Source organism: Impatiens glandulifera, chromosome 3 (genome assembly GCF_907164915.1).
Source record: "Impatiens glandulifera chromosome 3, dImpGla2.1, whole genome shotgun sequence".
Lineage (NCBI taxonomy): Eukaryota > Viridiplantae > Streptophyta > Magnoliopsida > Ericales > Balsaminaceae > Impatiens > Impatiens glandulifera.
In genome coordinates, this window is record NC_061864.1 from 28,534,545 (window position 1) to 28,561,232 (window position 26,688).

The 26,688-nt window shown below is 29.2% G+C and overlaps 1 protein-coding gene across 1 annotated transcript; it reads right to left on the reverse strand.

Moving 5' to 3' along the window:
- Positions 1 to 4,187: 4,187 nt before the first annotated feature.
- Positions 4,188 to 7,698, reverse strand: LOC124930114 (protein ROOT HAIR DEFECTIVE 3-like). Its single transcript, XM_047470476.1, has 14 exons — positions 7,690 to 7,698; positions 7,525 to 7,572; positions 6,966 to 7,019; positions 6,815 to 6,871; positions 6,564 to 6,713; positions 6,207 to 6,275; positions 6,021 to 6,112; positions 5,841 to 5,919; positions 5,568 to 5,727; positions 5,083 to 5,482; positions 4,905 to 5,007; positions 4,684 to 4,818; positions 4,492 to 4,605; positions 4,188 to 4,241 (listed from the first exon to the last, which is right to left on the reverse strand). Exons 1-14 carry the CDS (start codon positions 7,696 to 7,698, stop codon positions 4,188 to 4,190), a joined length of 1,524 nt encoding a protein of 507 aa, XP_047326432.1.
- Between the last annotated feature and the right edge of the window lie 18,990 nt (positions 7,699 to 26,688).

Genomic DNA, 26,688 nt, shown 5'->3' on the forward strand with positions numbered 1-26,688 from the left:
AAACAATGATAGATTTATATTATGTAAATAATTGTACAAAATTATTTAGAATGGCGTACCTACGATTGCGTTGATATAAGATTAAGTATAATACCTGAAAATATCAGAAAAGTATTAGAATTTAAAAATAAATTCCAAACGGGATCTTAGCCAAGATATTTGTTCGAGAAATATCCCAAAATATTCAAATATTATTTTCTGGCCTTTCAGAATTATTTAAAAATAGATCGGGGTTCCAAAATTACAAAATAATTTTAGATTTTAAAAAGTGGAACCAAACAGGCCATAGTCCTAGGGCTTGGGTTCGTTTTGACCGATCTTGGCTCGAACGGGCTTGGTCTAGACTAGGGGTTGTTTAGATCGGGCTTTGGACACTCGGTCGAGGGACTGGAGGGTTTGGCCCTAGGTCTGGGAGGATCGGTCCCAAGTCTAGCTTACCCAACGGTGGGACTTGGGAGTCTGGGTCCTAGGTTTGGATCATCGGTCGGATTCATCAGTCCTTGCTCAAGAACATCGGTCCTAGGTCCCGGTCTTAACTCAAAAACATCGGTCATTGGTCTTGATCATAACTTAAGAACACCGGTCCTTGGTCTTGCTCCTAGGTCGATTTTCTCGGTCCTTGGTCTTAGTTATGACCGAGAGTTCTCGGTTTTACTTCTCGGTCTCGGTCCTACAAGACTCAGTCGTCGGGGACCGAGTGTTTTTTATATGGTATGAAGAATTGCAGGTTTGTATATTTTGATACATATAATGAAATCATGATATGTAAGTTGCAATCAACTCATATGAATGTAAGGATCATAATCTCTACCCCTAAACACGATCAATCGAACTTAATAACAATTGATTTTTCAAAATGGTTTTTAGGGAAAAATTTAGGAACTTTTGATATAGGCCATCTCATGGCCTAATTCTTGTTTCAACCGTTTTGAAATGATGATTACAGTCGAACATAACCAAAACAAGAACATTTTACAAGCTTTGTAACAACTTTTTAAACTGAAATTCAAATCCATTTTTTTTTAATTTCAATTAGATCAAAGATGATCGAGATGTTGATTTTATGATTTGGAAATCATCCTAACATGTTTAGCAACTATTTGAATCAAAATTCAAACCTAAAAACTCAAGAACATAGAATTCTAAATTTTCAAATTTTCAAATCGAATTTGAGATTTTTCGAATTGATCAATTCTCTTTTGACAAAAAAACTTATAAATCATCTAGCGATTGATTTCAAACTAAGAAAACACAAAATTGAACCCTAAATATGATCAATCGTCAAACTTGGAAAAATCCAATTTCTAATTTTAATTCAAATTACAATGAATCTAGAAACTTACAAGTGATTGGATAACACTCCAACGAGGTGTAAAAATATTTTCCAAGCCCTAGATCGAAGCTTTGATCGTCGGAGAAGATTTTTACAAAAATCAGTTCGCCGAAGTTCTTCAAGATCTTCTATCAAGCTTTAATGTTTGATGATTGTTTGATGGATTGGAAGAATAACACATATAAGTTATTTATACCAAACTAGGTCGGCTATTATGGAGGAATTCAACTTCGATTTTGTTTTCAAAGTTCTTCTTCCCCGTTTCTATTTCGTCTTTGACAGCCTAGCTAGGGAATAGGTTTTGACTTCGCAGCCTAGGGTAAAAGATGGTGATGAGAAGACGTGCACATGGGTGAATAAACGGAAGGATGAGATTGAGAAATGGGGAAGATAGGTCTTCTAGAAGGTCGCTGGCGTCCGTCGCGGGCCTCCAGAGTTCGCGAAGGAGAAGAATAAAACGATGTCGTTTTGTTTAAACAAAATGCATTATTGCGTTCCGTTTATGTTCCGTCAGCGTTGGATTGTTTAGACTAACGGAGTTAGCTTTCCCGTTAGTTGTTTTTGTGTAGACCGGGCGCGCGCGTGCTTGGTAACACCTGGTAGGCGTGACGTCTTCCTAAACGCTAGATAAAAATTCAGCGCTAATCCAATGGATGAGAATCCCGTTGCAGCTAATTTTATTATCTGCTATACTAGATTATCAGATTTATTTTTATTAATAGAGTTATTTGAAATAAATTTTTTAACGTTTTCTCGCGTTTTTTCTTCACCAATTTAATACACATAAATATTTTTGACAAGATAATAAAAATTATGTTCATTTATTTTATTTTTGAGTATTTATTTAATTATTTTAAGCAATAAATTTTACATAATTTATATTTAAAATCATAATTAAATAATTCCAACCTTTTTAGTTTGAGTAATATAAATATAATATTTAACCTTAAATTACTTTTGAAGTTTTATTTAATTTTTCTAATTAGAGTTTAATTATTACAATAATTAAGTCTAATTTAATTTTTAATCTCTTTTTAGGTTATTTTGAATTTAAAATTTTAAAATATTATTTTAATATTAATAAAATTATTATAAATTAGGGTAGGTTAAATTTTTATGCTTTTATATATATATATATATATATATATATATATATATATATATATATATATATATATATATATATATATATATATATATATATATATATATATATATTAAAAATTAAATAAAATATTTTATATTCCAAAAAATCATTTGAGACTATAAATTGAAATTTCTTTGAGCTGTGACAGTTCTGAATTCCAAAAAAAAATAAACAAAAACCATTTTCTTTATAAGATCTTAATGACTAAGATTATTTAAATAATTTCAAACTAATTAAACAAATTTTCACCCTCTCACTCTCACCTTATTCAATTTATTAATTAAAATATCAAAATATTAAAATATTTTATATATTTTTTTAAAAATTATTTTATCAATATATATTAATACATTTTAAATCTTTATAAAAAACCTAATTTTCTCAAAATAGCTCAATCACAAATATTAAATAACTCATAGATACCAAACAACGAGAAACTTTTAATCCTCTTTTTTATATAAAATAAAAGTAACAATATATGTTTGAACATATTATCTCTTAATTAAATAACAATGTAATAAAAACAAAAACAGTTTTATTAGAAACAAATCCAACACAAAAAAATAACTTAATTATAACAAAAGGAAACACAATGTTATTAGAAACAAATGTAACACAAGAAGAAAATAGTGACAGATGTTTATTACACAAAATCCAATAATACTAGAAAGCACAATTATAAAAATATTGCATTAATAATATAAATATATTATTGTAAATTATTTATTTGTTGATATCTTCATTCGGTAATTCCATATTCCAAACCATGAGTAAGGTGGTGTTTACCTTTCATAATAGACATAATAATTATCGAATTAGTGTATGTCAATTTAAAATTATATTATACAAATAGAACATAAAAACTTAAATTTGAGCTATAAAAATAATTAATGAAGCTTTAAAATACATACCTTCTATTTTAATAGTTTGCCATTAAGGAGATCATCAGCTAATAATATATAGGAATTCCTTCTGGAGGAAGTAACATTTTCTGAATCTCTTTCTGAAGCGTTTCATACCAACGGGGCTGAGATATTGTCATTAAATAATTAAAATTAAACACAAATAATAATAATATTATAATTATTTATTCATAACTCAACATGTATTTTTTTTTCTTTACATATATAAAAATAGATTTTTTTAAATGATCGTGAAGGACACCGAAATGTATTTTTTTTTTTATCTTAGTTTTCTTATTTTGTTTTAGATTTTTTATTAAAAGATTAAAACGATATGTTATTTGAATTTTTAGTTTAATTACCAAAAAAAAATTATATTTAAATTTAATAAAAATAAAGTTTTGTAGCATATTTAAATATATTTTGATTTATTTAAATAATGATGATTGACGATGATTTTAAGAAGGTGAATATTGTTTTGAGTTAAATGACTTAAAAATATATTATTATATAATAATAAAATAAATTATTATTTTTTAAATAATGAGTATTTTATATTTTGATTAATGAATTAAGTAATGTGATTGATTAAGGGGCGTATAAGTGATGTTTGATTATAGTTGAATTTTAAAAAAATGATCCAATAATAAAAAAATATTTAATTCATAAAATAAGTAATTTGATAATTAGAGGAATAATAATGTAAAAAATAAATAATTTATGAAAATTGAAAAAAATTCAAAAAAAAAAAACTAGAAGAAAATCCAAGACCAAACAAGTTTCTACTCTATATAATTTATAAAATTTAGAAACTAACCTCATTATCTGGAACAGCTAATCCTGCTTTATCAGCATCAATCTGTAAAATAATAATTTTTAAAAGCTTTGTTTGAAATTTGGATTTGGATTTTGAATAATTGTACTTTTAAGTGAAAAGACTTAAAATGTAATAATAATTAATTAATTTAATTGATAAAAAGATAATTAAAAAAATAATGAATTATTTAAATAATCTTACTTAACATACCAACACAAACAAAATAATATAAATAATAATAATAATAATAATAATAATAAAATTAAAAAAATATAAAAAATAAAATACATACCCTCGCTTGAATAGTTTGCTCAACAGAATTAATAATCAAGCCAGAAGATTTTAGAAACTGATCCCAAATAGTAGCACAAGCAGCTGGGCTAATCAATGTCTTAGATGCCTCCACCTGATTTATTAATGATCAGCTTTAAATATATATAAATCATTAAAAAAACAATGGAAAATAATTTACAATATTTATTACCCCAGTCCAATTATTGTACGTGAGACTTCCCTCTCCACCTTCTTCTAGTAAAGCATTAGAGAGAATTTGTTGAATGTTGTCATCCTCTTTATTTTCCAAACGAATTATAGCCATAACAGACATAATATTTACACACTGAAATTTATTATAATAAATCAATTTATTTCATTATAACAAGAATAAAAATATACATAGAAGGAGTGAGGAGGATATATATATACCTCGTTTCGAGCCGTTTTTATAATGTCCTGAATGTTGTCGGTTCCTTTCCAAATTCGTGGAATAATTGAGTCGGCTGATTCATTCAACAATATTTGACAAAACCTAAATATTTTAATAATCAATAAGTGGCTCTTTGAAATAACTAATTAAGAAGGCAAAACGTCTTTAACTAATTACTTCTTTTGCATGATCTGCCCAATTTGTGGAATTTCTTTCCTCACACTTTTCTCGATTATATGTCTTCCATATCCCTTCAAAGTTTCAAGTTCTTCCATTTTAGTAAAGTTATATACCCCCAAGTCCTCAAGGGCAACCTTAAACTCAGAGCAAGCCAAGTTTGTCTCTTGATGAAAGAGATCACTAAGTTTATTCCACATATTATTTCCGGGTGTTTTCAGAATAGCTCCTATAGATTTGGTCAATCCACTTTTTAGTTTAGACATAAGTTGTTCTTTAAACTCATTTTGTTTAATTGACCTAATGGAATCAACATGATCTCCCATTTGAGCCACCAATTGAGCCACCAATTTCTTCTTTACTTTTGTAGATGTCCATTCTACTTGTTGAATCTTTGAATCTAAGAAAATTAATTATTATTATTAGTAAGATTAAGATATCATGATTAATAATTATTATAGATCATCTACTTAAAAAATATATACCTTCATATGCAATCTCAAACATAGTCAACATCGTAGACCAATTTGCAGCCTGGTAAAAAATTTTCCCTTCATTCAATTCTTTGTGGATTTTTAATTTGAAATCACTTAGAACTTGGGAAGACAGGTTGTCCAGTAAGGAATCAAATGTCGGTTTGATTTCCTAACATGCAATAGGTATAATAGATCGAGATATAATTAGACAAACAAAGAATAGAGAATAACCTATATATTTTAAATATTTAGAGCAATATACACAAATGATAAGTTAATTACGTGTAACAAGCGTTGTTTTAGTTTTTCTTTTTGTTTGGCTTTAACAAATTCATCGTAAAATTCGGCTTCTACGTCGTATCTGAAAGATTAATTAAATTAATAAATTAGATCTACTAGATAAAAATGGTTAATCCAAGCCAAGATGCAATTAATAATTAATTAATTTTGATAATGACTTACTCAGCTAAGTATTTGTCAATCAATGAAGTAACTTTTTGGCCAAAATTTTGTACTGGAGGACTATTAACCGCTACTTTCAGTTGAGACCATTCCTTCAAATTAATTCAGAGCGGAGCTATTAAATAAATAAATTAACTATTATATTAAATACAATAATTATAAGAATAAACTAGTTAATATCCATACCTCGTTAGCAATGAACCCATTAAATTTATCATTGTCAATTTGTTCACATCTAATTTTAGCAATCATCACCTGAAAACATATTATATTGTTAATTTTTTTTAAATAACATTATTGGGAGGGGTATATTTTTTGAATTGATTCATGCAAAAAAAAATCTAGTTAAATTGGTTAAATGTAATGTTAACACATGTTGTGGTTCAAAATATAAATCTCAGTCATTTCATTATTCTTATTTTGAGTGGTGGTTTTAACCTCTATACTGTATTCTAACTGTTCTTACCCTAAGATGGGGCCAAGCATCTAAAAAAGATTTTACATAATTAAAAAAATATCTCTTGTAAATTAAATTAAAATTACCTGGTGAGAAGGAATGTCAAGAGTTCTATCATTAACAATTTTGTCCCATATTTGGGAAGTGCTCCTAACAAAGTCAATGGCGGGAACTAAAGGTTTAATTTGTAAAGATGCTTCAGATGGAGAAGAAAACCGCTTCCTTAATTCGGTTACCTTAAAAATCAAACAAAATATTTATAAGCAACATAATATAAATATATATATATAACTTATTTAATAAGTTATTTAAAAATAATTAATAATTAATTACTCACATCTTCCATGAATTGATCTCTGACGTACTCATAGTGAGATAGCCCTACTATATCAAACTGTTGTTAAAAAATTAATAATTAATAATTGTAATTATTTTATATATTTATTATAGTTATATATATAATGAATAAATTAATTAATTAAACTCACAACGAAGTAATCGTGAAATGCAGCATTTTTTGGGTTGGGGATAGTACTCCATATCTGCAATCATATTTTTAATAATTAAAACCTAAATTTATTATTTATTTATGTCAAAGGACACAAATTTAATAATAATAATAATCAAAGTTAGATTAAAAATTTCAATCTAACTCTTAAAAAAACTTAATTATTTTAGATTGAGGTAAACTCTTAAACTTTTTAAATTTAAAAATTATAACCTTAAAATTTTATAAGGAGTTTTTGAATTATTTCAATTCTATATGCTTTTATATGAATAAAAACACATTTATATTTATATGTATTACGCATTCAAATAAATGAACTCATAACTAATTTTGTAATTATAATTTATTTTATTATTGTTTTGAAATTATTTTTTGTATTTAATTATATATATAAATAATAACATAACTAATATATTTTTAAAGATAATTTTTTATGATTGTAAGTCAACTATCAATTTTACAAATTTATAAATAATTAAAAAAAATTTAATTATCTATTTTATCTTAAACTATATCAAATTAATATTACAATTATATACCTTCAGAGTGTCTTCCAATAAGGTAGCTGAAAGCCATTCAATAGGTGTCTACATTTGCACAAAATATATTAATGAAATAATTATATCTTCAGATAAATATATATTCATGAATCAAAATATTCTCATTTCTAATAAATAAATAAATAGAAGGAGATTGATTTGCACCTTTGCCATGTCACGTAAAACAAATAATAATGTTGTCTTTCTTGGGGTAAATAATTGCAACATTGCCTATACATTAATATATATACTTAGATAATTTTATAATGCTCAATATAAATAAAAAGTTATAATTAAGATTAACGGGGAGTATATTATCTACCTGAAATATAATTTTCAATAAAGGTCTGTTAGCAGCATTATTACGGCCAACATCTTGACTAGACCTTTATGTTTAAACAAAATAAAAAAAAGATAGTAATTAATTATAAATTAATATTAAATGTGATATGAGTTAGTTAATTACTTACATATTGATCATAAGCGTGTCTGAGAGAACTAGAGAAAATAGAGCGATCTTTGTCTCAAAATTTTTATCCTATAATAAGTTGAAAATTTTAAACGTTAGACCTAATTTAATAATTAGTTACATATTTATACTATATAAGTTTAAATAATCTTAAATAATTCAAATTCAAACAAAGTCTGTACGAACTTTTTCACGTTCTTTTCCGTCGGTACCCTCCAAATCCATGATAAGAGTGCATCGATTAATAATAGGAGATTTTGTTAACCAAATCCCTTGTGTTGTTTGACGTCTATGTACAATATAAATTATAATTAATTAAAATAATATAACGAAGAAGTTAAATAGTTATATATATAATCTATCTACCTGCCAATTTTGTCATCCATCATTGTAAAATTGGATTGGAATAAATGATTTAATAGAGTACTTTTGCCTGTAACCATTTTGAATACAAATGTGAAATTTTAAAAAATAATAATAAATTTAAAAAAAAAAAAATTCAAACCGCTGCTTTGTGCGCCCATAATAGCCACAGTAGTATAATCGAGTCCACATTTACTAAGGCTGGTTAACTCCGAGAATTGAAGCAAGCCTTCCTCGTCGATCTTACCATCTCTATCGATAAGGTGGACCGACACACACTGGATTTCCTCCTCACCTATATTATAAATAAATATATATATCCATGTCAATAACAAATTATAATTAATTTCCCATAACTTGTAAAATAAAAAGAATACCCATGATATTAGGACTGCAGATGGAGAGAGAAAATAAATGGTAATGTATGGAATATGTGAATTCCAAACACTTGACAATCCTCTTTTATATAGAGATTTCAAAAGCTTGATTGATCTGGGTATTTTTTAAATATATCTTGTTTGATAAAAAAAATATGTTATTTGAAATTTTCATTAATTTAATAAATAAATTTATTTTATTATTTTAGTTGATGATTAAATATAGTAATGTGACAAGAAATAATTTAGTAATAATTGGTAAAATAAAAAAAAAACATAAATAACCAATATCAAATGATCTTAAGAATTTGTTTAATCGCGGTATTTTGAGTTTATTTGGAATTTTATCTAAAAAAAACCTTAATTTATAAATAAATCCAAGTTATTTGTGTTTTTAATTATTTAATTACTATATTTTTTTATTAAAATTTTTTTTTTTGAAACGATTAAAACCATTTTATTAAAATTCCAAAGGTGAAAGAGTGAACAATCAAATCTAGACAAATTTTAATTATGATTAAATGATGTAAATTAAAGGACCCTAAAGAATCTGATTAATATCAATCAGACATACAAAAATAGATATTATAAACAAAAATTACAAACGGTATCAAATCTTAATTATCTCAATTAGGATTTTTATTTCTATACCAACTTGATGTTTCAACATGTTGTGTTCCCCTTTCTCTTACAATGAAAGGTGATGAACTGAAGAGGTTGATAAATAATGTCTATTTTCATTTTGATTTCGGTTGATGAATACTGTCTATTCTCATTTTGATTTATTTCTTTATATGAATATATTTAAAATTTAATAAAATTAAAGTGAGTAATTTTTTTATTTAATAAAATAAGTAATTTAATAGTAAAAATAATATTAATATGATAAAAAAATAATATTTATTTATTAGAATTCTATCACATATGTGATCTCCACATATTATATATATATATATATATATATATATATATATATATATATATATGGTGAAAATCATACCTAACAAATTATTTAGTGTATATTTAACACTTTAAATTTTAGTTGAACACTTAGAATTTTAAAATTTTAATGAAATCTAATATTTTGAATTTAAATAATTTAACTAGTTAAATTATTACGAATTTAAATTTGTTTAATCATACTAACTTCAACTACATAAGGGGCAAGTAAACTGACCAATCCAAACCGAATATCAAACAGAACCGATCAAACCGAATTCATTACAGTTTCTTTTTTACCAAACCGATTATAACGATTCAGTTTGTCGGTTCAACGCCATTAAACCGTTCAAACAGTTTAAACCGATCGAACACTTAAAAATAATAATATTGTGAACAAAAATTAAACTTTATATCGACAATAATGAGTAATGTAGTGTAACAATTAGGTCATAACACATCTAAACTAATATTATTGAAAAATATCATAAATTTAAAGATTTGTTAGTATACTATCAAATATATTAATTAATATTAATAATAGATAAATTTAATTTTAAAATTGTTGATTGTTTTTATTGTGATGTTTAATAATAAAAAATGTTAGAATAATTTTAAAAATTATATTAGTGATTAATGGATTATGTTATCATCATAATATTTATATACATGAAATAAATACAGGTTGTTTTAATATATATATATATATATATATATATATATAAATATATATATATATATATATATATATATATATATATATATATATATATATATATATGCAAGTATGCAACATGATGAAATATTTTAATGGAATAACCATAAATAAATAAATAACCTGAGATCAAACAAGCTCTAGTTATAGAAGATTTGTTTGGATAAGATAATAAAATTTGTCATAAACCATTATCTAACAATATTTTATTTTAACCTCAATTTTAATTGACTATAAAATATTCCTCCATAAGTTCAATTTATTCATTTTAAGTTTTCTATAAAATCCTTTCTAGTTTGGTGTGAGAGTATTTTTTTTTTTAGTTTTATCAATATTTTTAGATTTTTTTATTACATTATTACTATTAAAACTATCAAATTATTCATTTAATCAAATAAAATACTAAAATATATTTATCTTATTTTTATTAATTTTAAATATAAAATATAAAATAATATTTTACTAATTAAACCAATTAGAAGTTCAAATACCCTATTTCTATTTTCTTATCAAATAAGATTTTTAGATAAAATTCTAAAAACCTTCCAAAATTCAAGATCAAACAAGCTTTAAGAGTTCGTTTGATTTGATTTTCATTTTTTTATTATAATAAATTATCTCTTTATTAATCACAATTATTTTAACCATTAAATCACTTATTTAATCAATCAATATACCCTTATTTTTTTATATTAAATTTAAATTTTAAATATAAAAAAATATTTAATAATTAAACATTCAAATAACCTTTTATTTTATTAAATAAAGTTTGTTATAATAAAATTCCAAGAAAAACTATGATCAACAAGCTACTCAAAGTCTACCCCTAAACAAACAAATTCCCTTCTTCTACAAAATTTTTATTTTTGGAGACTTGAAATTTATTCTTTATTTCAGAGAGAATGTATATTTTATATTATCTTTATATTTTATATAATCCATCATACCATTATTGTAAGTACGCATTATCAGAGAAGAAACATTTAAATATGCAACGGGCTTGGGAAGTGGGATAACATTACAAGCATTTTCACGGATCAATCATTTTTTTCAAGATAAATTATTTGACCATAGGCCTAGTTTGATTTTGTGTAACTTGTTTGATAAAAAAAAATAGGCATTACTTGATTTTTGTTTAAGATAAATTATTAAAAATATTAGTTTATATTTAAAATTTAAATTTAATAAAAATTAAATAAGATATTTTGATGATAACTTTAGTAGTAGATTAAGTACTTTGATATAATTAAAAGATAGTTAATTATTTGATAAAGATCTTTTATAAAAGTTTTTTAAAGAAAATTTAAAATAACTCAAATAACCCAATATCAATCAAGCTCAAATAGACGGGTCTCACTTTTCAACACATGAGAAATATATATATATATATAAAAAAGAAAAATTAACTTATTATGATATCTTAAAGAGATTAAATATTTGGAATTAACATTTCATTTGACACAATCAATATGAAAATAAATTATAACTTGTGGATAACTATGAGAGTAATCATCAGATTGCAAAATATAACAATAACTTGACACAAGTCTGAGTTTTTCTTGTTCATCAAAGTCACAAACACAAGGTCTAATACAGTTTGAAAGTACATGTATAACTAATATAGTCCAAACCTGATAAGTCACATCAAAATTTAACAAAAATAATCCACCATGGTAATTAAAATGATAAAATATCTTATCTAAGAAATTATAAATTTTAGATTCAATTTAAACATGAATCGTGATAGTAAGAGGTCATATAGTTACTAAAATAAAATAAAAGAGAGTCACATAAAAAATACATTAAAAAATAAGGTCATATGTTTAGTTAAAAAAAATAAATAATTTAATCGTCCTCTTATTTTTTTTTTGTCTAAATAGATGCATTTTCCCAAAACTTAAAATTCTTCAAAAATGTTTTTTTTTATTGAATAACATGTAGTTTTGAAACATTAAAAGGATAGCTAAGAACAAATTCTATTTTTCTTATTAAATTAGTCAACATGGCACCAACTCATAATCTTTATAGTTGACCGATTATAAACTACCAATCACAAATCATTTTATTTATTTTGCTAAACATGAAAATTATTAAACAATTTACTGAGATGCCAGATAATAAATTTAAGATAAACATGAGTGATCGTGTAATCTATACTTATAAAAATTAGCAATTAAAAAACTTAGAATATTAAAGTCATTCTAAATAACAGACACTGGTAAAAAAAAATAACTTTTACTGACAGATATAAACGAAGATTTTATAAAACTCTCCTTATTGATCCCGAGAGGAACAAATTTTTCGTTATTGAAAATAGATTCCGAGAGGGGTGTAAAAATTTCGGGTTTACTAATTAGTACCGAAAGTTTTACAAAGAACTTTCGGTTTTGACATTCCCAAAAAATAAAAAAAAAATTCTAAGTGTTGGGAGTTGGTTAATTGCGAAGGTTATTTCAAAATTTTTCGGTTTTACCTTTCCTGAAATGTTTAACTACGAAGGTTTTCCATTAAACCGTCGGATTTGACTCATCCCAAAAAATTGAAAAAATATTCTAAGTTGGAGAATGATTAATTGCGAAGGTTATTTAAAAAACTTTCGGTTTTACCTTTTTTTAAAATTGTTAATTGCGAAGGTTTATCCTATAAACCTTCGGTTTTGACTCATCCAAAAAAAGACAAAAAAAATTAAATCCCGTGATTCTTATTACCGAAGGTTTATTGGAAAACCTTCGGTTTTAAGGAGGGTCAAAACCGAAAGTAATATGAAAACCTTCGGTAAACACCTTTATAAATACAGACCCTAACCCTTCTCCTTTTCATTTGCCTCTCTCATTTCTCTCTTCCGCGCCGTAGCCGCCCTCGCCGCTTCTCTTCTTCGTCTTCTCGCGTTCCAGGTTAGATTTATTTGGTTTTTTTTTTGTTAATTATTAGATTTAGATTTGTTATCATTTAGTTTATATTATCTAGATTTAGGCTAGTTTAGATTATTTGTTTGATAGTTTGATTTAGATTTGTTATTGTTTAGATTAGATTGAGGTTAGTTTGTTAAATATATATGATTTTGTTAGATTTTTGTAAATGAATGATATATTTTGGTTATTGTGTTTGATTTAATTAAGTTATATTATATTTGGATTACGGTTATTTTGTTTGATTAATATATATATATGAAATGCATTTAGGATGGGTGAGTCATGGAAAAGTATTTGGCGTGAGGAAGAGGTGAGAAAAATTACACTGGAATTGGAGCAAATCCGATTGAGGAATGTGGAAAGAGGCCAATTGCTTACTGAAATTAAAGCGGACATGGCTGAAATGACGCAAAAATTGGAGAATCTCGAACAACAACTTGAATTCTTGAAGAGGCAGAATCAACCACCCCCTCCTCCCCCAGTAATATATAATCTATAGATTATATTTTATGATTAATTATGTGTTATTTTTTCCGTACAAATGATGACATTTTGGTGTGTTTTGTTTTCATAATTATGAATTATTATTATCCTTTGGTTTTGATTTATTAATGTTGTTTATGAATTTTTTTCCTTTATTTATTAGATTGCCTTTATTTGAGAAAATTATAGAACATGGTATATTTTTACATTTGTAAAAAAAAAATAGGGTAATTGCGAAGGTTTATTGGAAAGGGTAAAAATTCTAAGTGTTGGGAAGGGTAAAAATCAAAAGTTTTAAAATAAATCTTCGGTTTTGACCCTTATTTAAAAAAAGCATAAAAAATTCAAAGTGTTGGGAAGGGTAAAAACCGAAGGTTTTCAAATAAACCTTCGGTTGTAACCCTTGTTTAAAAAAGCAAAAAAAAAATCCAAGTGTTGAGAATGGTAAAAACCGAAGGTTTTCAAAACCATTGTTTAAAAAAACCAGAAAAAATCTAAGTGTTGGGAAGGGAAAAACCGAAGGTTTTCAAATAAACCTTCGGTTTTGACCCTTGTTTAAAAAAAGAAGAAAAAAATCCAAGTGTTGGGAAGGGTCAAAACCGAAGGTTTATTTGAAAACCTTAGGTTTTGACCCTTGTTTAAAAAAAGTAGAAAAAAAATCTAAGTGTTGGGAAGGGTAAAAACTGAAGGTTTTCAAACAAACCCTCGGTTTTGACCCTTTTTAAAAAAATAGAAAAATTCTAAGTGTTGGGAAGGGTCAAAACCGAAGGTTTTCAAATAAAACTTCGGTTTTGACCCTTGTTTAAAAAAGCAGAAAAAAATCCAAGTGTTGGGAAGGGTCAAAACCAAAGGTTTATTTAAAAACCTTCGGTTTTGACCATTGTTTAAAAAAATCAGAAAAAATTCTAAGTGTTGGGATATTAAATATGAACGTGTATATGTATGTTTGTGTTTGATGATCATATGAACGTGTATAAAGTTTGATCATATGGAGTGTGTAATGTTTTAAGGATATTAAATGTGTTAAATTAATGTTGTTCAAAGTCATTAGAAGGTGAAAACCAATTGATTTAACAATTTAAGAAGTGGCAATTCCGAAAGTTAATGATATAACTTTCTGAATTAACCATCAAACCCGAAAGTTATACCATTAACTTTCGGAATTACCACTTCTTAATTTGTTAAATTAAAGTGTTTTTTACCTTTCAATATAGACTCCTAACTAATATAATCAAGTGTGAGTTGTATTTTAAAAATTAATATTGTGTTTAATGTTAAAATGTTTATAATTGTGTTTGGATTATATAGAGAAGTGTATATGAATGTTTATGTTTAATTATCTTATGAATGTGTATAATGTTTGATCATATGGATTGTGCAATATTTTAAGAATATCAAATGTGTTAAATTAATGTTGTTCAAGGTCATTAGAAGGTGAGAAACCAATTAATTTAACAATTTGACAAGTGATAATTCCGAAAGTTATATCATCAACTTTCGGAAATAACCATCAAAACCGAAAGTTTTATATAAAACTTTCGGAAATAACCCTTATCAAAACCGAAAGTTTTATATAAAACTTTCGGAAGTGACCCTTATCAAAACCGAAAGTTTTATATAAAACTTTCGGAAATGACCAAATAAAATAAAAAATCACGCCTCTTCTCTTCTTCTTTCCCGATTTCATTTCCCTCTTCCCTCCGCCGCCTCCCCGACATTGACGCCCAACCCGACGAAGACACCGCCCAACCCGATGACAACGGCCAGCGGACCTTTCTCTTCTCCGCCCTTTCTCTTCTCCGGTTGTTCCCGTTCCGCTCCTCCGCTCAAGACGACGCCGCCTCCGCCTGAAGAAACCCGCCGCCTATTGAAGACAAAGGAACGCCACTGCACCATTGAAGAAAGCCGCGACGCCGCCCTACTGCTAGTCGCCGCCGCCACCCTGCAAGTTAGATTTTTTCAATTATGTTGGATTATTATTAGATTATGTGTATATTATTGTTAGATTAGGTTATAAGTTTAGGATTAGGTTATTATATTAGATTTTGGAATTGATTTTAGTTTTGGTTGTTGGATTTGGTTTTTGGATTTGGTTTTTGGAATTGGTTGTTGGATTTTGTTTTTGGATTAATTATGTTGGATTATTGTTAAATTAGGTTTATATTATTGTTAGATTATGTATTGAATTATGTTATTGGATTAGGTTTTTGGAATTGGTTGTTGGATTTTGTTTTTGGATTAATTATGTTGGATTATTGTTAGATTAGGTTTATATTATTGTTAGATTAGTTTAGATTATGTATTGGATTATGTTATTGGATTAGGTTTTTGGAATTGGTTTTGGATTTTGTTTTTGGAATTGGTTTTGGATTTGGTTTTTTTGATTAATAGTTTATTGTTTGATTAATAGGTTTATTATTGTTCGATTACCTACAGCCGCTCTTCTTCGTCGCTCTTTTTCTACAAGGTTAGTTATTGTTGGTTTATTATATGGTTAGGTTAGTTTAATGTTAGATTTATGTTAGATTTTCATGTTAGATTTATGTTAGATTTTCATGTTAGATTTAAGTTAGATTTATGCTTGTTTTGATTTATGTTAGATTATGTTAGATTAGGTTTGATTTATGTTAGATTAGGTTTGAAATGTGTATGAATGAAATAATGTTGAATTAGATTTGGTTTGAATTAGATTTGATTTTATGTTAGAATTGTTATATGGAATGAATTGTGTATGAATAAAATTATGTTGGATTAGAATTGATTGATTTGAAATGTGTATGAATGAAATAATGTTAGATTATATGTATGTTAGATTTATGTTAGGTTTTATTATTGTTTGTTTATGTGGAATTTTGGTTGGATAATGATAGATTAGGTGGAATTTTGGTTGGATAATGATAGATTAGGTAGAGATTATGTTAGAATTATGTAATCCTAATTAATTTAGACAAAGTTAAGTAAATAATAATGCGGGTTGTTTTCTATTTTATTAGAAATATGGAAGTACCCGATAAAAGATGGATGACCTTACGTCGAGATCATCTAGATTATAGGAAGGTGTTGACAAATTCCTCGAGTTTGCTGTTAGGAGTACATCCCGACAAACAGTGAAATGTCCTTGCGTGAAATGCTTGAACACGCCGTTTATGGAAATAGACGAAGTGAAGACTCACCTCATCATTTATGGAATAAATGTTCATTATGAGTACTGGTATTGTCATGGAGAAAAGAGACGTACTATTCAAGTGGTTAATGACGATGTCGATGAAGATGCTGATGACTTCAATGATGATGATCAGTCGGAGGATGCCGTGCCGGAATTCAACGATGCGAGATCGGAGATGAATAATACAGTTAATAAAGATGTCAATGAAGAACGTTATATGCACGATTTTATAAACGACATGTTCTCCAACGTTAATGATGTCCCGAACAACTATGAACCAGTCGAAGATGCGCATAGATTTTATATATTGCTTGATGATTGCAAACGGCTATTGTATGAAGGTGCTCGAATAACGAAATCATCAGCACTACTGAAACTACTTTACATAAAAAATGTATGTCAATGGACAAATTCTTCGTTCGATATGTTGCTGCGTCTACTTAAAGACTATATATTACCGATTGACGCTCAATTACCAAACTCCTACTACGAAAGTAAAAAATTCATTACTGATATCGGGCTTAAATATTACAAGATAGACGCATGTAAGAACAACTGTATGCTATTTTGGAAGGACGACAAAAATGAAGATTCTTGCAGAGTTTGCAGTCTTTCAAGAAGGAAAGTCGACCAAACAAGTGGGGCAGTTCGAGAGAAGCAAAATGAGAAATTATTTCCAAAAAAGGTTTTGATATATTTCCCTCTAATACAAAGACTGCAAAGACTATACATGTCCTCAAAAATGGCTCCAATGATGAGATGGCATAAGGAAGGAAGAGTTGATAGTGATACGTTGAGACATTCGGCTGATTCCTTAACTTGGAAAACGTTTGATGAAAATTATAAAGATTTTGCGTCGGAATCTCGAAATGTAAGACTGGGTTTATCAAGCGATGGGTTTCAACCATTTGCAAATGGGAAAAAGTCATATAGTGTTTGGCCGGTTATTCTCGTTCCTTATAATGTGTCAACCACTACTTGCATGGATTCTAGCAATTTCATTCTATCTATGTTAATTCCGAGTCCAAAGAGTCCGGGAGATGCAATTGACATATTTCTCCAGGCATTGATCGACGAGTTGACTGAACCGTGGTAAACTAGTGTGAGAACGTTTGATGCACACACCTCATAATACTTTAACATGCGAGCGGTGTTGTTGTGGACCATTAACGACTTTCCCGCATACGCGAATTTATCAGGCTGGAGTACGAAAGGTAAATTCTCTTGTCCCTGTTGTAACAACGACACAATATCTCTTCGATTAGTTCATGGTTCCAAACAATGTTACATGGGTCATAGACGCTTCCTTCCACCAAAGAACAAATACAGAAGGGATAAATAGTCGTTTGATGGTCGAACAAATTATAGAGAGCCCCCTAAATTGTTGACGGGGCAAGAAAGTTACGAGCAACACGAGACCTAGAAGACATAATTCTTAGTACGGATCTGAGCAAGAAAACCAAGATATATCATGAAACGCGAGGAGACAATTGGAACAAACTTAGCATTTTCTTTCGTTTGCCTTATTGGAAATCACTATTATTGAGACATAATTTGGATGTGATGCATATTGAGAAAAATATTTGTGATAGCGTGTTGGGAACAATAATAAATGTGAAAGAGAAGACTAAGGATGATCCTAAAGCCCGTAAAGACATACAACTCTTAGGCATAAAATCATGGTTACATCCTATAAATGATGAAGAAGTGGTTCATTATCCAGAAACGTCTATGTAAATTCTTGAAAGATCTCAAGTTGCCTAATGGTTTTTGCTCAAATATCGGAGGTTGTGTAAATTTGGAAGAGAAAAAGATTTCGGGATTAAAGAGTCATGATTGTCACATTTTGTTGGAATATCTTATTCCTTTAGAAACTCGTGGATTACTTCCAGATAATGTGTATGACACGTTAGTAAATTTGTCTCGGTTCTTTCGGTTGTTGTGTTTTAAAGAGTTGATTCAAGCGGACCTCGAACAATTGTACATGGATATTACATTGACACTTTACAAATTTGAAATATTTTTTTCGTCGTCAATCTTCTACATCATGATGCATCTCCCAGTTCACTTGTCATTTGAGGCTTTGCTTGAGGGACCTGTTCAGTATCGATGGATGTACCCGTTTGAACATTACATGGGTACAATGAAAAGATATTTGCGGAATAATAACCACCCCGAAGCCTCTATAAGTGAGAGCTATCTTTTAAATGAGAGTATTAGTTTATGTGCCAGGTATATGGAGGAAGAAGAGCAAGAAAATGCACAAACTGAAATCTCGGGCATTTCAATATTTTCATCGTTGGAAGACCTATCTAACGGAAAAATATACAACTTGGATTATATCGATCGAGTGACAGCTCATTCATACATTTTGAAAAATTGCCCCGAAGCAGAACCTTTTTACATGTAAGATTCTATGTTGCTGTTATTAATTAGCATTAAAGAGTATGCTATTTAATATTCGATCTATTTACAGAGATTATTTGCAGTATTGCAATAACAACGAGTCCCGTGGAGAAACGTTTTCCGCCTATTTCAAGAATAAAGTGAGTAAATTATAAACCATATATATCCTAACTCTTTATATTTATTTTAACGACTACATTTCAGGTATATATATATAGGTCGCTCAATTAGAAAAATTTAACGACATATCAAGAGACCTCAAGATCTTAGGAGAAGATCCAAGTATGTACTCGTCTATGTATGTTTGGTGTAAAGTAAACGGATACAAATTCTGTACAGAAAAAAACGACGAAGGTTTGACCACTCAAAATAGTGGGGTGGTTGTTAAAGGGTACAACGGGTCTGAAACTATGTCATACTACGGAGTTTTAACGGATATAATCGAAGTACAATACTTTTCTCACAAACGAGTTGTTTTATTCAAGTGTAAGTGGTTTGATACACACTCGGGGGAACTAGGAGTGAAAGTGGATAAATTTGGCTTCGTAAGTATAAATGTAAACCGAATTTTAAAAATCCAAAGTCAAGACCCATATATATTGGCGAGTCAAGCAAAACAAGTATTCTACGCCCCTGATATGTCAGCCCGACCTGGTTGGAAAATTGTGACAAAAATAAAACCGCGGTTTACAAATATATAGTTCAGATTAATTAATTAGGTAGTTTTATGTTTTTTACTTTATATTCATTTTTATTACTACTTTATTTCAATTATTCGCTCATTTATTAATGGTATGCATTAAGAATGTCTAAAGGTAGTAAAAAACCTTGGTGGAGTATGAGGAAAACACCCAGCAAACTGTCTAAGCCGTACCAGAACCTCATTGCACAATCAGAAAACTTAAGGCTCCGAGAATCGTCTTCTAAAGATCAACCACCTATTGCTGTGATCCCGATAGCTATTGCTCCTCCAAGAGACGAGGATGTTGATGCTGCTGAGGGTGAAGAGTTTGTAGAGAGTACGTTTGCTGATATGGGGGATGACGATGAGGCCGACGACGAGGGTCATGAGGAGCCTCACGAGGAGGATGACGAGGAGGAGCATGGTTCCACTCCTGACCCATCATCGACAGGTAACTTGTTTACAATTAGTTATTGTTTGAATTGATTCACATATCTAATTATGAATTTGATAATTTTGAAGAATCTTTTGACCGCAATAGATGGGAGAAGAACAAGAATATTGCGCTATCTAAGAGGCCAGTGGGGACAAGGATTCCTCTGACTTTTAGAGAGGTAGATGGGAGACCCGGTGGTGCTGACGTGGGAAGAACAAGGTGGTCTAGACATGTGGGGTCGGTTGTGCAGGACCCCTCAACCGTCTCACACTGTCTTCTAAAGTGGAATGCATCAAGTGTGGACCAATTGGATTCAATTTGGACTGCTATGACGGTAATAATTATTACTTAATTATTCATTAATCATTAAATAATTTTTATAACATTTTAATGTTTTTATTTTCAGGATCCGTTCGAGACTACTAATGGTTCTATTGATACTTATTGAAAGACCGGATTGGGACACGCCAAACAGATATGGGATAGATGGCGCTCGGATTTGAACACGGGATATATCCGCGTCCATAAAGGAGACGAGGTGGCAGTCCTGACCAATCCTCCACTAGACTATGATCGAGATGATTGAGAGTTTGTGTGTCGCAACCATTTCTTCACGGAAAAATTTAAGGTACGATTTCATAATTCAAATAAATGTTGATATTAATTATTCTAACTTCATTTTTATTTAAAATTCAGAAAAATAGTAGTACAAATATTGTTAACAGGAAGAAGCTAAAGTTCCCACATTATACGGAAAGTAGACCGTTTGCTCAAGTTGAAGAAGAGTTGGTAAGTTATTTGTAATAACATAATAATATAAATATTGTTATTAATTATATAAATCATTTTCTTTTAACAGACGCTTGAAATGGGACGGGCACCGTCTGTCATTGAAGTATTCAAGAGGACCCGTACCCCAAAACCGACAAAAGAAAACCCAACCCCCGTCCCGGACGAACACGTGCAAGAGAAAATTGTAAGTGAATTGAATATGGATAGTTTTTTATTATAGAAATGATACTTTATTTCAATTGTGCAGGTTGAGATGGAGGAAGTTCTTAGTAACGAACCTGAAATATCTGATTTTGAATTGACGGAGAGGGTGTTCGGACAACAAAAACACGGGGGAGTGTTCGGAATGGGATCAGGCGTCCGACCCACACACTTTTGTGAGGATCGTCGAAGTGGAAACAGTTCACAACGAAACAATGATCGATTGTATGAAGAGAATCAAAGAATGAAAGAGTTACGACAAAGAAGGAGAAGAATAAATTTCTCCAAAAAAAAAGATAAAAGGTCTTAAACAACGATAAAACGACAAAGGTGCATTGGCATAGTAGTTCGAAGCTCAGATGCAGGGGTGGTTCCTTGTTCAAATCCCAATTTCGTCAATAATTTCTTTTGTAATTTTTTTTTGTAGAAATATGACGTGAACCATTCAAATTTCTTGTGTAGAAATTATGAGATGAATGAATAGTAAATAATTTCTTCTGTAAAAATCTGACGTGTTAGTCATTTATGTTGAAACCATTCTAATTTCTTAGGTAGAAATTATGAGATAAATGAGATAGTCAATAATTTCTTGGTGGAAATCGGACTTGTTAAAATGACTCTAGTCATTGATATTGAAATCATTCTAATTTCGTGTGTATAAATTCTGAGATGAATGAGCTCCGTTAAATTATTTGAATCATGAATGTTAGAATCTTTCTAATTTCTTGTGTAGAAATTATAAAATGAATTGGGGGCATATTTATTATATAGAAATTTAATTTGTTAAAATGACTTTGTCAATGATATTTTGAAGAATTTTATTTATTTTATAGAAATTGCGTGATTAATTATTAGATGACATATAATGAATGTCATTTGTGTTATAACTCATTATATTAATGCGTTCAATGAGACATGACTATGTTAGTCAAAATTGTGTTCGCAAGAATTGTATCGGTGAGAACAATCTACCTAGATTTGTTTTGATCATGTATTGTCGCTTCACGTTGATTATTGTTCAATATATGTCAATGTAAGTACTTGGATTAAGACATGAAGTACATTTGTTGTTATTGTAAGTATGACAATTTGACCTACCATAATTTACAAATAATATTTTTATTTATAATAATGTTAAAATAATATTTTGAATTTTTAAATTCAAAATCACCAATAAAAAGATTAAAGATCAAATTAGAGTTAATTATTGTGATATTAAACCTTAATTAGAAAAATTAAATAAAAATCCAAAAATAATTTAAGGTTAAATATTGTATTTATTTTTCTCAAATTAAACTTAAGAAGGTGTTGAAATTATTTAATTATGGTTTTAAACAAAAATTATATAAAATTTATGACTAAAAATAATTAAATAAATACCCCAAAATACAAAAAAAAAGATAATGGACATAATTTTTATTATGTTTCCAAAAATATTTTTTGTGAAATTTTTGGTGAAGAAAAACGCAAAAAAGGTGTTAAATTTTGATTTCAAATAACCCTTTTATTAAAAATAAAACTGATAAACCTGTGTAGTCAAAATTATGTTTAATTATTATAGCCAGGATTTCATCCATCGGATTAATGCTGGATTTTCATCCAACGCCGGATTTTCATCCAACACCGGATTTTCATCCAACGCATACGAATCATCACGCAACCGGATGTAACAAAGCCAAAGCGTTCCCTAGCCGCAAACAAAAATCACATATTATAGTTCAAATCAAAAAATTAAATTATGGCCAAGAACATATTTTTGTAAAATCTCCTCCGGTGATAACATCTTTGATCAAGGCTTTTGGAAAGTGTTCTCTAGTTGTTGGTATATTTCCAATTTTTTCTAAGTTTAATCGGTTTGATCTGTTCTAGGATTCAATTGTATGATTTCTCTGTTTAGAATCATTCCCTAGATGTTATATGAACTTTCTGTTAAAAGAGTTTTGATCAAATTAACCTTAAACGAAAAAATTGGATTGAAATTCTGGATTTTTTGAAATTCATGTTCTTGAGCTTTAATCCTACGATCAGGAAGATGCAAATCCTACGATCATTCCTCTGACTGAATATGAGGTCCAAATGGCTCATTGAATGTCAACCAAGCTAAGTTCCAAGATCAGCTCAATTAGTTTACCAAAGGTAGCATTGTTGAACACTATGACTGGAATAATGCTATGAAAACTGCCAAACGAGCGATCATCCCATTTGGAATAAAATTGCCCTCTTTGTCAAAATATGTAGGTAAGAGTGACCCTACCACTTTCTTCTAGATATACATAATGACTATGATACCTTTGTACCTAGGAGACCCAACAATCATTCATCTATTTCCTCAATATTTAGATGATGCAGCTTTATGTTGGTATCACCAAAAGAAGATAGTTTACCTTCAAACTATTGATGAACTTGCATTAGCTATTATAGAACATTTCAGTATGCATCTTAGCTTAGAACGACTTGAAAATAAGCTTAAGAGCGTGAAATAAGGCGAGAACAAGAAATTTGCAGTATTCATCGAAAGATGAAAAGCTGTTTCTGAAGAAATCGATTCTCTGCCTAGTGAATAAAGGCAAATTGATATGATTTTGGATAATATTAACGACTAATATTTTGTTGGATTCACCGTTAAAACTTTCCAAAACATGAAGAAACTACTCATAACGGAAAATAACCTCGATGAAGTTTGAAAAGGAAAGTAAGGAGGGTAAAACCATGAAGACACATGTTGTTTCTCCATAAAGGAACGATAAAACCAAAGTTCACCAGGTCACCGCTACCTAGAAAGCTCCGACCTCTCCTAAGCCAAGTCCAAGCAAACTTGTGTTGGCTAAAACAAATGTCCCAACGACATCTAAACCGCCAATACCTAGGACCTCGAGACCTCCCGGGACTTTTGATGATTTGGGTATGACTATGAGTCAATCCCTTACTCTCCTTCAACAAAGGAATTTAATTAAGACCCTAACTCCAAGAGAAGGTACAAAGTCCTCGGAAAATTCGAAAGTGCATGGTGCGCATACCATCAGATGAAATGTCACTCTACTGACAAATGTAGTTCCTTTAAGCATTAATGTCAAAATCTGATCTATCAAAAGATCATTTCTAAACCTGAAATTGCAAAGAATCTATTACCCGATCACCAAGTGAATATGATCTTTGTGGATGAACCTATTGACAACCTTGATTAATATGGTCAATCTATGACCCAAAAAAGAGAATCGAAGAATTCCACCTCCACTAGAGGTGTGTCAATAGTGGTGGATTCCTAATAATCCCATCACTAGTTCTTCAACATGAATCACGCTAGAAGTCTTAACAACCCGAAGTGGATCTAAAATCTAACCCAGTTTCGTGAAAACAACCCCTATAGCTAACCTTCCTGGTCCATCTAATGACTCAAGGAAGGAAAATGAGCATATTGCTCAAAACCTGGGAGATAGTCTTCTTATTCAACTTATAAAGACAAATGCCAATACTTCCATCTAGGAAATCTTGATATATTCTATAGAACACAGACATAATGTTCTGAATGAACTAAGCTAGACTGTGTACCATTTAACACAAATCCATGAAGAGTTGGTTGGAAACATTTCGGCAACTCCGCAAATCAGCATGATATGTTTCAAGGATAAAGATTTACCCATTCCTACAAAACCCATCTTAAGGCACTTTACATTTCTATAAAGATTGTTGATAAAGTCATTCCCATGATTCTAATCGACAATGGTTCAACACTAAACATATGTCAATGGAAGACTCTCCAAGAAATTGGCATTTTTGTTGATAAAGTTCTACCCTCAAAGCTTTGCGTTTGAGATTTTGACAAGTCTTGTCCATAAATTATGGGTAGCTTTCGAACAACGATTTACGTAGTCGATACACCTTTTGAGGTAGAATTCTGCGTAATCAATATGCAAATTTCATACAACCTAATCTTAGGATGACCTTGGTTGCATTAGGCTAAGGCTCTAGCCTCCACCCTACATCAAAAAATATGATTCATAACTAACGGTAAACTCATCACCATAGAGGGTGAGAAATACGTCACGACCATCGTTGATTCAACTCATTCTAGCAACCCAAAAGTTGAGTTGAGAGGATTTGTTTTTCCTTTATTTAGGCAAGGCCATGATTCATCTTATACTCCTGAACTTACACCATATAGTGTCATGTCCATGCGTCTCATTTAAAAAAATGGGATATTTCTCAAGAATGAGTTTTGGACCAAATGCTACTAGTATGCCTTCTCTTCCTTGGTCTTATTACAATTCAAATAACTTCGGTATCTAATATACTCCGACAAGGTATGAAGGTTATATAAAAGGTAAGATATCCAAGCAATATTTACATATTCCTCCAATCCTAAATAGCCAGTTTGTGCGAGAAGGGAAACCACATTGTGTTTTGATTTCCCCGAGCCATTCTTCAATCAAGTTTTACAAACTCGCTCTCCATATTTCTAAATCTTTTTAGATTGTTCTTATAATCCTAATTCACCTATTAACATGATTAGTAAAATGACTGCTTATTGGCACAAAACCCTAAAAAAGCTAGTTAGAGACGATTCCTTTGTGATAAAGGAAGACTTGAATAATGAAGACTCTTATAAGATAAACTCCACAAACCTACCAACAACTTCTAAAGCTCATGTAATCAACCTGAGAGTTGATGATGAAGACACTCTCCTTTTGGACAGTGAAAAAATGTTTGATGTTGTAATAAATAAAGAAGTCTATAATAACAATCTTGATGGGATGTCTTCGTCTTTTTTGTAATAGAGAATCCAATAAAATACCAGAGTACAATTTCGAATATTTGTAAGATGATAATGTTTCTTTTCAGTCTTATATTAATTTCGAAATGAAAAACTTCCTAGAACATGAGGAAAAAATCGTTTCCTCTGCAGAAACAACAATCGAAATAAACCTCAATACAACTAACGATTCTTAAATTGTATTAATTGGACAAAGCCTGAATAATGACGAACGCCATGAAATGATAGAGTTTTTAAAAGCCAATAAAGACGTGTTCGCATAGTCTTACAAGGATATGCCCGAAATGGATCCTACTATTGTTCGACATCAGATTCCCCTCTATCCAGAGGCTAAACACATCAAACAAAAGTTAAGACGATAGAAAGTTGAGGTTGTAGTCAAGATAAAAGAGGAGGTTCAAAAACAGTTGGAAGCGAAATTCCCCAAAACTCTAGACTACCGCACATGGATA